The 12,425-nt window shown below is 39.3% G+C and overlaps 1 protein-coding gene across 2 annotated transcripts in view; it reads left to right on the forward strand.

The window, feature by feature from the left end:
* Positions 1-12,425, forward strand: part of Ankrd55 (ankyrin repeat domain 55) — a 95,848-nt gene that overhangs the window by 40,310 nt on the left and 43,113 nt on the right. For both annotated transcript variants that reach the window (XM_015497293.2, XM_048800028.1), the window contains exon 6: positions 9,101-9,229. In XM_015497293.2, the coding sequence (XP_015352779.2) occupies positions 9,101-9,229 (129 nt within the window). The remainder of the gene's footprint in view (positions 1-9,100; positions 9,230-12,425) is intronic.

Consider the following 12,425-nt stretch of genomic DNA (forward strand, 5'->3'; position numbering starts at 1 on the left):
GTAAAGTCCTTGATTTTTCCTCATGCAAAGTGGCCTCTGTGAAAAAGACTCCTCCTGCTATGACACCAGCATTTGGACCCCCCGGGTTTTAAGCTCAGAGAGCAGCAGCCTCAAAAGAAACACTTTCTTTTCGATGTCACAGCTTCCTCTTCAGACTTTGTCACAGCAGGTCTGAAACCCATCTAAAACCAAGTGTTAATGCTTGCCTGTGTTTTTCATAATATGTATGTATTTAATACACAGTTATCCCTCTGTATCCATGGGGGATTGGTTCCTGGACCCCCTTATGATTCCAAAACCTAAAGATGCTCAATTCCCTTATATTGAATGGTGTAGGCAGGTGCAGTGGCACATAGCTATAATCCCAGCAACTCTGTAATTTGAGGCAGGAGGATTGCAAAGTGGAGGTTGCATCACAATTTTGCATCCCTTGAAATAAAAAATAAAAAGGGACTTCGGACTTAGCTCAACAGTAACATGCTTCTGAATTTAATCCCAGGACCGCTAAATAAATAAATAAAGTCAAATAAAATAAATAAAAGGATGTAGTATCTGTAAATAACCTATACAACCCCCCATACACTTTAAATCATCTGTTTTGAGCCTTTTGGTAAAAGGCCTTCTCCTGACCAGCATTAATGACCACAGCAAAAAGCCCCTGCTTGCAGCCTGGGTCTGAGGTTGGACGCCTCCCTGTCTCGGATCACACAACGCTTTCACTCCCCTCTAGATGACTTATAAGACCTAAAACAATGTAAATGCTATGTAAATAGTTGTTATACGTTTAAGGAATAATAATAAGAAAAAGTCTGTACATGTTTAGCACTGACACAATTTTGTTTCCCAAATATTTTCTAACAGCAGTTGATTGAACCCATAGATATGAAGGCCACAGATATGGAGAAAGGGGTGCATGTGTACACAGACATATACTCATATGTGTGTATATTACATATATATGCATATATATGTATATGTAGTTGCTAATATGAGCCAATTAGTACATATTAGCAAAGGTGGAAGGGGGAGATGATCAAGAAGTAGAAAGAACACAGCTCAGGCTTTTCATTACTTTCATTTCATGTTTCTCTTTCAACGTTTTGAACAAACACTCTTTTTTTCTTCTAATCAGTTTTCAATGAGCTCCAAGTACGAGGTAACTTACAAATTGTATATGGGGGGGATGCAGGGATAACATTTAAAACAGATGGACCCACCCTACATCTGCTAAACACCCAGAAGCAAAAACAACAAGGCCAGAAGCAACGAGGAAAAGGGTAAGTTAGTGCTGGTGCAGCATTCCAGTTTCCTGATGACAAGAGCACCGAGTCATGGCATCTTCCAAGTTTAAAGTATTATTTTCCAGAAATAACTGAAGGAACACAAGCTTATCAAAATAAGAGTTAAGGGCTAAATAATCAATTAGTAGAAATCTGACATGATTAAAAGATTATTAAATTAAAAACTGAAATTGAAGAATGGAGAGACAAAAAGAGAAAGAAAAAAATAATTTCTGAAACCATCCTGTGACTGCTCACATAAAACGAAACCTGATGCCATTTTATTTCAGGGTAGTGAATGCCACTTTAGAGGCCGCCCTGATCTGAACTCAATGACTATTTTTTTTTCCATACCCACCCTTGCTTTTTAAAAATTTAAATATTATTACCAGTAATGCTAGAAAGTCCTTGATTACTTCTACCTGCCACCTTCGCCCTCTGGTAGGCACTGTCTGATATCTCTTTCCCAATCTTTTATATATATTTACAGAAACAATGGAGTATCGCATAAAAGGTATCACACTCTCTGTTGTTCTACAACCTTGATTTTTTTTAACTTAAGAATATATCTAGGGGCTGGGGCTATGGCTTAACGGTAGATCACTTGTCTAGCAAGTGTGAGGCCCTGGGTTCGATCCTCAGCACCACATAAAAATAAAAAAATAAAATAAAGATATTATGTCCAACTATAACTAAAAAATAAATTAAAAAAAGAATATATCTAAGTCATGAGATTGAAACATGAGGATCGAAAGTTCAAAGCCAGCCTCAGCAATGGCAAGGTGCTAAGCAACTCAGTGAGATTCTGTCTCTCAACAAAATACAAAAAAAGGGCTGAAGATGTGGCTCAGTGGCCAAGTACCCTGAGTTCAATCCCTGGTACCTCCCCCCAAAAAAGAATATGTCTTAGAACTCCATTCATGTTGATAGATAGAGCCTTTTAATGGTTTTGTGGTGGTCCATACTACGAAATGCTTCTGTTTAGCCATTCCCCTGTGAATGAATATTGAGGTTGTCTCCCGTTTTTCACCATCATAAACACTATTACAGAGTTGTCTTTTAGGCATCTCACTGAGTACCTTATGGAAGCATTTCTCTAGAATCGTCAGGTAGCAGAGAGTGTACGTTTCTATTTTATTACATGCTGCCTAGTTATTCCCCAAAATAGCTGCATCAGTTTATAGTTTCACAAGCAGTCTAAGTGGTACCCTTTTCAATTCATCACTGGATTTTCTTGTTTACTTGCACTATCCTGGTTAATGAGTTTGCACCTCATTTCATTGGTATAATCATCTGTTTTATATTTTCTTTTTAGACTTGCCTGTTCAAATCCTTTGTCCATTAACCTATTGGATTATTCCTCATTTTCTTATAGATTCACAGGAGTTTTATTTTATAATCAAAATAGTAATCCTTTGCCTACTGTTGAGTTTAAAATATTTTTTCACAGTCTGTTCCTTACTTTGGAACTGTTCACTGTCTTTTCTTGTAGAGAAATTTTAAAATATGATGTAATCAAAATGATCATTTTTTTTTTCTGTTACTGCTTTTGCTCTTGGTGTCTTTTTAAAGAATGCCTTCCCTACCCCTGAGAACTTAATTACAGTATGCTAAATTTTCTTTTAGTTTGTTATGAGATTTTTTAAAATTTTGTGCTTTCCTTTCCTAACTCTTTATTCTGTTCCAATGATCTGTTTGCTTTTCTTGTTTCATTAACCACATTGCTTAATTGTGAAGTCACTTCTTTAAATGCTATCCAACCACACTGCAGAGTTTAACACTGTAGGAAAGGTGGGATGGGTCAGATTGTCCTTTGTACTTTTGTTCTAATCAGGACCTCATGGGAATCATTGACACAGACGCTTGCCTGTTGCAGCTACAGTTAGTAAATCTCTAAACAACTGAAGCCTAACCTCCTCTGCTCTTATTTTAGCTTTGACAGGAAGAGTACCGCATCAAGAGTGGCTCTAAGAGTTGGGAACATAGGTCAGTGGGAGAGCACTTGCCTAGTGTATGAGCAGCCCTGAATTCAAGCCCTAATACTGGGTGACAGAGGGAGAAAAATAAAAAACTAAAGTGACTCTGAGCTGTTAGCATCTGAGTTAGAACTTTGAATGCATTTATCTAGAGAAGTGCCATTATACATAGTATTTAGAATATATTGTTGATTCCATGCACATTCTTCTGTTAGTAAATTTTTATGAGCAGCCTGACAATCCCAACTTCAATTACAACAGCACTCTGAGAAAATGATTCCAAGTTGCAAAACCAGATGTGAGCTTTTGGACATAATCTTAGTACCAGTTCCATTTACTACATTCCTAAGATATAATCACAAGCAGACATTTTGTGCTCCAAAGGCAAAATCAGGAGAAAGAGACCCTGACTCTAAAAATCTTCTCACTTTACAGTTAGCAAAAGGTAAAATAATAAAGCAAATGTTTTTAAATGCACCCAAATTTTTATCCTAAAACTGAATGTCTCTTAAAAAGTAGAATAAGGTCAGCATGACTTAGGACTTCCCTCTCTCCCCCGCCCCAACCCCATGAATGTCTAAAGGCAGACCACTGATTTCTCATCTTTGTATCCCTAGAATCTAGTTTGGTAACTTACACATGGTGAGACTCAAAAAATATTATACATTTATATATATGTGGATGGATGAATAGATAAATAGATAGATAGATTTAATCCTGGGATTAAATTCAAGAAAAATCCATGTTATTTTGTTTTATGGCCCTTTCTCCTTTTGTTTTATTGACTCAACTTAATTACCCATTTTATCTACCAGACCTGACTCCAGATCAAATAATGTTAGTTATTTCCAAAATCTACTCCCCCAAAATAAGATTTTATGTCATTTTAAAAAATATTTATTTTTTAGTTGTAGGTGGACACAATATTGTTATTTCATTTTTATGTGACGCTTAGGATTGAACCCAGTGCCTCACATGTGCTAGGTAACCGCTCTATCACTGAGCCACATCCCCATCTCCAAGATTTTATATTATTTATGGTCTTTGAAAAAAATGTCCTGCAAACTGTCATGTGTTGTTGAAGCCTAGGGACCCAGTCTCTGATATTCTTCAGAAACTGTCTAAAATTTCATTAAAGAAATATATAGGATAACAAAAATCACTTATACTAAAATAGAGTCATTAAAATGTTTTAAAGCATAGCCAGGCACAGTGGCACACATCTTTAATCCCAGTGGCTCAATAGGCTGAGGCAGGAGGATCCTGAGTTCAAAGTCAGACTTAGGAATTTAGCAAGGTCCTGAGCAACTCAATGAGACCCTGTCTCTAAATAATGTACAAAGTAAAGGGCAGGACTGGGGATGTGGCTTTGTGGTTGAGGGTCCCTGGATTCAATCCCAGTACCAAATAGATATATTCTAAAGCACAAATTTATTTTAATAAATATAATTGATACACTTTTAAATTTACATCATTCATTCCACTTTTCTGAGGAAGGTTTTCTATAATTTTTGTGGGGAATGGTCATCAGTGGCTAGGGGATTATTAGTATATGAATTTTTTATGTCAACCAGAACCAACATGGTTGTGAAATTCTAGATCCTTCAGAGGATGTGGAATGGTTTTGCTGAACCCTCGCCACCTGCTATAATTCTGTCCCCTGGTGCACCAAGACAGGTGGGTACCCAACACCCAAGCCTAGCAAAGTTTCTCTGTGCCTTTTGGGGCTGGCTAGAGTTGGGTTAAAGCGTAGTTCTGAAACATGAAACCTGCTAAACATTAAATCAGATTTCTGACTCAGAAAATAGAAAAGTTGTGGTGGTTTGCGGGGGGTGAATATTCTGAGAAGCTGATAGAACTTGTAAGCTCATAACTGAAATTGTAGTGGCTCAGGCTTGGGGCACAGAATCACTCATTTGAGCAAGAGAACTGTTCCAGAGCAACCCTACTGTGCACCCAACAGTTACAATGTGCATTTAGTCTTCTCAGCGATCTAAAAACAGATCCTAAGTCAACTGAAGTTTAGCACTTGCCTTCAAAATATTCAGTTATATTCATAACTGAATGAGAATTATGCTTCACTCTGAGCCAATGCTTTTTATTTTTTAAAAGAAATGGGACTTTGCTGTCAAAGTCCCAAGGCCATCTGGGTATTGTTGCAACATATCTGCAAGTGACTCCTAGATTTTCAACTCCTAGTTGCTTTCAAGGTCCAACTGAGTCTCCAGTGAAACTCTAGGGAGCTAGTAGGAAAGGTCTCCACAGTTTAAACACAGGGGGGCTTGTCTTTCTTGCATCCAACAGACTGATTTTGTTCTCCCATATGTTCAAGAAACCTTGATAATGTGCAATTCACTAGTTATTTCTAGTGAACATTTCTTGAACACCTAGTGTATGCTCAGTGCCAGGGACATTCCAGGGTGAATACACCACAACATCTGCCTTTACCTGTGTCAGAGCTTCATTGTGATTTCTGTCACTGTTGACTGATGACACCATTCACCAAGCCTGAAGTCCACCTTGAAAATGGTCAACAACTACAATGACTATAGCATCAATAGAAGCTGAAGAAAGGAGAAGGAGGCAGTTGTAGGAAACTGTTCCTAAAGAAAGAGTGTTGTGCAATACCAACCACTGCCCATGAGCTGATTTTGAAAGTTTTGGTTTTCATATTATTAACTCTAAGAGGATTTATTTTTATTTCTCATTACTCAACTGAAAAAAAAAAGGCAACAGCAGGAAATTTCTCTTGGGTGAATGTTCACAAATTGTTTATATTGTGATAGCATTTAGAGAAGTAGTAAAGTAATTCAAGTCTCAATGTGGGGCCATTTAAAGGACTGTCATTCATTTCTAAAGGCACTTGAATTCAGCTCCTGATTCAAAATCACAAAGAAAAGAATTTTCCAGCACCTGAGCTTATTTCCAAAGAATATCAGGGTAAGTTGCAGAAAGAACATTTTTCTCCAGAGTCAGAGAATCCTGAATTTGAATCCCAGACCTACTCTGTACTTGATCAGGGCCTTAAGCAAGTTAGTTACTGTTTCAAATTCCTAATATGTGAAATGGGTCTAAAAATACCACCTTTATATAGGATCATTGGAAAGATTCAATGAGATAGATTGATATGAAGATATGAAGTTCTTGGCACCACGTGGGTGTATCTAAAATAGCAGTAGTTTTGTCATCCCATTCTTTTACCAAAACATGCAAGAATTGGTATTTGAAGGAGTTTTGTTGTTGCTTTAAGAGAATAACTCTGAAAAGTCTGGCAATTGTGTTTAGGTGACTACATAATCACAATTTAATTCACAACTACATTTTCATACTGAATTCTCACATCCCTGAGTCGTATCTCTGAATATAGTTGTTGCTGTCTACCTCATCTTTGACAGCATGACAAAGGACAAGATTACTTGTCAAAAAAATTCTAATTATCAACTGATAAGTTGGTATCAATTATCATATTTGACTAATTCTTTTGCTGTAAAGGAGAGGTCATGTTTTGCCTTTTCCTCGGAGTGTATGATTACAAAAACTCAAAGCCAAATTTTATAGAACCAAGAAATCCAATCGCTAATAGTGAGAAGTTATTCATCCATTTAATAAGTAGTATTTACAGCTTCTACAATGTGCCTGCCACTATTCTTTAGGGATTTAGACAGTCAGACAGGGGCCCAGATCTCATAACTTGAAAATTGACTCAGTCTTTAGTCCTGAATATTGTTGGCACTTAGTGATAAATCCAATGACTCTGAAGCAAATGGAATTTAGAACTGAGAAAGGAGTGAGCCATGCAAAATAAAAATAAAAAATCTGATTCTCTCAAGTTTAAATTCCAATGGGCCCAGTTGAAAATGAAGAGGACCTATTAAAATGCACTGAGCTACTCAGTATTCCCCAAGTAAAACTTCAGCTGTTGGAATAAGAGCAAGACTTTCCACAGCATTCTTTTCCACATGGAACCAATTTTTTGAAAAAGCCTCAAGAATATCTCTAGAGGCTCAGTATTATATGACATTTGAAACTTGAAACCTGAAAGTGCACCATAATTTAAGGATTTAAAATATGGAACTAGTTGAGGGGATTTAGCATTCTAATCCCAGGGCCCCATAAACCTCAAACCCTACATTCAGTTCCGTGCTTACTCGCAGACTTGGGAACTTCTCTAGAGTTCAGTTTCCTCTTCTATAAAATGAGGACAATTGCACCTGTCAGAGTTGACTGTCTGCAATAGCAACCCAAAATCTCAGTGGCCTGAAACAAGAAAAACTTATTTCTTGCCTACATTATGGTCCAAAACTAGTTGGCAGGATGGATCGGTTTGCCCTCATCAGTCAGGACTCAGATTTTTCAGTTACATAGTTCCATCATCTTCTAGAACCTTGTCTTTTCTCTGCATTCAGTTGTTGGATGAATAAAGTGAGAAGGTAGAGAGGAATACATGATCTCTTTTCTGGGCCAAGCTGTAGGGTTTTTCCTCCCTTCTGTCTATATTTGAATAATCAGGACTCAGTCACCTGATGACTACACCTGTCTGCAGGAACTTTGCAATATAGTCTGACTATGTGCCTTGGAGGAAGAAATAGAATTTGGTGAACACAGAGTAGACCTCAACACAACAGAGAGGTAGTTTGGAGGATTAAGTAAGATTATATATAAAAGAACTCAGAAAGGTCTCTGGGTCAATAAGTACTAACTTTGGACTGTTATTACTGCATTCCTAACTAGGCAAGGTCTGTCTTCTCCACTCAGCTTATACTGGATGGAGCAGAGAAGGCCAAGGCAATGTCTCGTATCTGCAGGGATGACTATAAGGAAAAAAAAAAAAAAGAGAGAGAGAGATCTTTAAAGGTGTTCATGCCCTTTGCCTCCTTTAAAGACATCTTATTCCCAATTCATTTTGGATGCATTTTATGTAATAGAGAAGCGTGAGCAAGGAGAAGTGGCTGTCTTTCAGAGTATACTTCCAAATCATACCAGTTCTTTGGGGCCACAATTTTCCAGCATAAACTCATTACTATTAAGTTATCCCTTAACTATATGAAATTCTGAAAGAAGCTGAGGTTCACCAGATTGACTCTCCCAGCTTCCACAGTTTCTTTGCAACAGTATAAATAGGATCATACCAACATCTGCTATATCCTCCACTGTCTTTCCATTGAATTTAGAATTAAATCCAAATGGTTTATACAGCATCAGTATCTACCCTCCAAATTTCCCAGAATCAGCCCCTGCCTCCCTCTCCAACTTCATCTTGTTTTATTCTGTCTCCTACTCCATGCATGCATTCATTCAACAGCTATGCACACAGTCTCTATTCTAGGCTCTGCAAACACAGCAGTCAGAAACATCCCTGTCCTTGTGCTGGGGGTTTGCATTCTAGCATGATTCAGTCTTAGGGGACTTCCTTAAACATACTCTCTTCCTCTGTGGCTTGGTGCTGGATGTCTTCTCCCCCCAATTCTTTTTATGTAAGTCTATTTAGAACAAGCCTTATCCCTTGGCTTACTCTCTAACACAGATCCTTGTGCACATACTTAACAGCATTTACCAATCTACAAAATCCTCTGGCTTGTTTGCATGCATTTATTGTCTTTCTTTACCACCGTGCAACACCCATGAGGGCAAGGTCTTGTTTATCTTACTCACTTTTGTATCCTCAATACCTATTTGCCTGGCAAAAAACAGAAGCTGAACAAATATCTGTTGGGTGAATTATTTAACCAATGAATGAACAAGCGGTAACCAGCCCAACTGCCCAGTGCAGGGAGAAAGCACGAGCCCTGGTTTCCTTCCTGGGAGCCTGAGCTTATCTGTGCCCCTCTGATTGTTGTTTTGCAGGGAATGACGCCACTCCACTGGGCAGCTTTCCACAACCGACCTCAACACACCCAAATGCTGTTGAAGAAGGGGGCAGACCCCACCCTTGTGGATAAGGACTTCAAAACAGCTCTCCACTGGGCAGTTCAGGTGAGAGATTGACCAGTGGGCCCATCTCTAGTTTATATGTATAAAATAATATTAAAGATTTTCTAAGCAGGTCGAACGTGAAGGATGGAATTATCACAGGTACAAGGCCTGGTGTGGATATGACAGAGCAAGTAGGATGTACTCTGCCCTTCTCTGCTTCTTTTAAATCCAGAGGGGCAACAACAAATCTGTCACTTTAGAGCCTCTGCCTTGCTGTCTGTCTGCCTGCCTGTCCCCCCCCGCTCTGTCACACACATACACACACACACACACACACACACACACACACACACACACCACCCTCTCTTTCTTCATCTCAGTGCTTGCTGCTGGCTTAACAGTAACCTTCAAAGGATTACTGGGACAACCCCTTCAATGTCTTTGAATCATGACTCTGACTCTCTTTCTTCTATTAGAGTCCTGCACAGAGGCCTCATTGCAGGAGATCCTAAACTCTATTCTGAACAGTGAAAATAGTGGCCCTTGATCACAGAAGGGGGTCAATGCCAAAACACAGAACCAAATGTAAAATGACAGAAATCAGAGTAGACCTGCAAAATCTTGAGTCCAAAGAGGGTAAAACAGAATGAGGGAAAGAATGGCAGCTAATGTGTATAGCAGTGCCTTCCATTTTCAAGGGGAATTATTACCTGGTGTAATAACCAAGAAGTTATCTGTTCCCTCCTTCAAGGAGCACAGAGCGCAGTACTATGCTTCCTTTAACAGACGTGTGGGACCACTCTGTCTCTGGATGCATAAACACAGACGTCCCTGCTGTTATTTCCATTGACCCAGTAAAAGCACCCTTTCAAAACTGCTGCCAGCATCCTTGTGAGAGTCGTTTCTGCAGCCCTGACTCTGGTTTCACTCATTGTTTTCGTATGCCAAGCGCAGCAGAGGTTGGCACCTGGGACTTTCAGGACTGACACATGTGCCTGGTTAAGGGGAAACAGAAGTGATTTGGAAACTGCTGTTTTTGTCCCTCCAAACTTGGCTTCAGTTACTCTGCACCAGAGCCAACCCCAGGCTAAATTGCAAAGTGAGCAAGACTTGTTTTTGTCATTTCCACCTGCCCTTAGCACCCTCCCACATACTTTCAGTATCTAATCACCACCCCCCCCCCCAGGCCCGCCTTCCCTGCCAGTCTGTGCCCAGGGTCCCCAGAGCTGGCGTCTAGCTAATCACAGGCCACCACTGTAGCAGTGGCCTCAGAACCTGGCTGACTCTCAAAAAAGTGCCCCATGATGTTGGTTCTCAGCTAAGGTGAAAGTGGCATCAGGATCAAGCATTTTCTGTATCGTCATCCTCAATACCTCTGCATTCTGAATCCATAGTTCTGGGATGTATGTGCCTTTTGGAAAATTTTCCCCAGGTAATTCTGACTGACAACCCCTCCCTACCTCTCCTTCAGCCCCAATTTAGAGCGACCTGGCCTTGCAAGGAAATCACTAACAGTACTTGTGACATTACAGATTCCCTGACCCCAACTCCAGACCTTTTGAGTCTAATTCTGTGGGGATAGGACCACTGTTCTGATCCTCTCAGAACCAGTTTTGCAAAACTAAAAGGACAGCATATTCATTTCAGAAGATATGAGTTTTTATTGACAGACCTGGGTTTAATGTGAGGAGAGTCACCAATACCTGCTTGGCTTAACTATCTAGGTATCTTTGGGGGGTATGAATGAGGCCAGGCATATGGAAGTGATATGTAATGTGCTATGGAATTGGAAGAGCTAATTATTTTATTCCTGATTTCCTCCCTAAAATTGTGGTTGTCATACCCATGCCTTCATATCCTGACTCTCTACTTAATGATACATCTTTCAACCTGCTACTTTCATTAGAAGTCATCTGAAGAGCTTTTAAACAAGACTGGTGCTCAGGACCCAAATATTTAAGATTCTCATTCAGTTGTTCTGAGGGAGAGCTCAGGCATCAATATTTTTTAGAGCTCTCTCCTCAGAAAATTATAATGTATAGCTAGGGTTGAGAACGACTATGATAAATGAATCAAATTAATACCTTATCCACTTCTAACCATGATGTTTACATTTTGTCCATGATTGTATAAATGTAATACTGCCCTCATTTATTTATTCAATCACTTAATAAATATTTCTTGAGCATCTACTGTGTTTCTGGCACTGGTGGTAAAATTATTAACAAGACAGGTACCTTTTTGTACTTCCACAATTGTATGCAATATCGTATATGTAGTTGTGTGAGTATGTTTGCATTCATTTTAATGAGGAAGGAGTCCACTTCTTTTTTTTCAGTTACTCAGTGAGAATCAGTGACTATCCCTGAAAGGTTAAGGATCATGGCTTTGCTCCGCCCCCTTTGCTCCCTTCTCTGTGGTTAGCAGTAAAATTCAGAAGCATGTGTTCTGCTCTTTACATTGCAAAGACAAAGGGTAATTCCAAATGTCAGTTGAAATCATGATTACACTCGCTTTCTTTAGACTTCTTGTTCATTTATAACACAGAACAGCATTGTACTCCTTAAAGTTTTTCCACATGAATGATTCTATTTCCCATTGTCATTTATTCCTTTTGATGAACTTCCTGTTTTTCTGTTGAACTATATAATGAGATCCCATTTAAAGCTATAGTACTTTGAAATAATAAAGCCTTTGTATTTAGCCCAGTTAACCAAAGCAGTAAATGATTGAAACATCAGGTTCAGAAATATGCTGGTTAGACTTCTTGCTCCCATGTCTTACGTCCCTTGGTAGCTAGTGATCCCCTTCAAGAGGCCCATCACTGTCTTTCTCACTCCTCTAACTGCTGAGAAAATGCCACTGCTTGACTGTACCTGGACTAACAATGACCAGGGTTACATCTTCCCCATGACAATCACCCCAAATGGCATCTAGTTCCTTAGGGATATGTCCTTATCTACCTATGATGACACCAACTTATCAGGAGTGAAAGGGAGATGAGGTATCTCCCTGCCTCATCTCCCTTTCATTCTTTAACTAGACATAAGTTTATTCCTGAGTTCCTTTCCCACTGTTCCTAGGAGAGCTTATCAGCTCCTGTGTCATCAACTACCATACAATTCTGAAGAGTCTCAGACAATAACTCCAGCTATGACCTCTCCTGACCAGAGACCCACATTTCCAGCTCTCCTGAGCATCTCCCCACAATTTCCCACAGATACTTCAAACTCAATATAGTCAAACTGAATCTTTA

The sequence above is a fragment of the Marmota marmota genome, unplaced genomic scaffold (assembly GCF_001458135.2).
Source record: "Marmota marmota marmota unplaced genomic scaffold, marMar, whole genome shotgun sequence".
Lineage (NCBI taxonomy): Eukaryota > Metazoa > Chordata > Mammalia > Rodentia > Sciuridae > Marmota > Marmota marmota.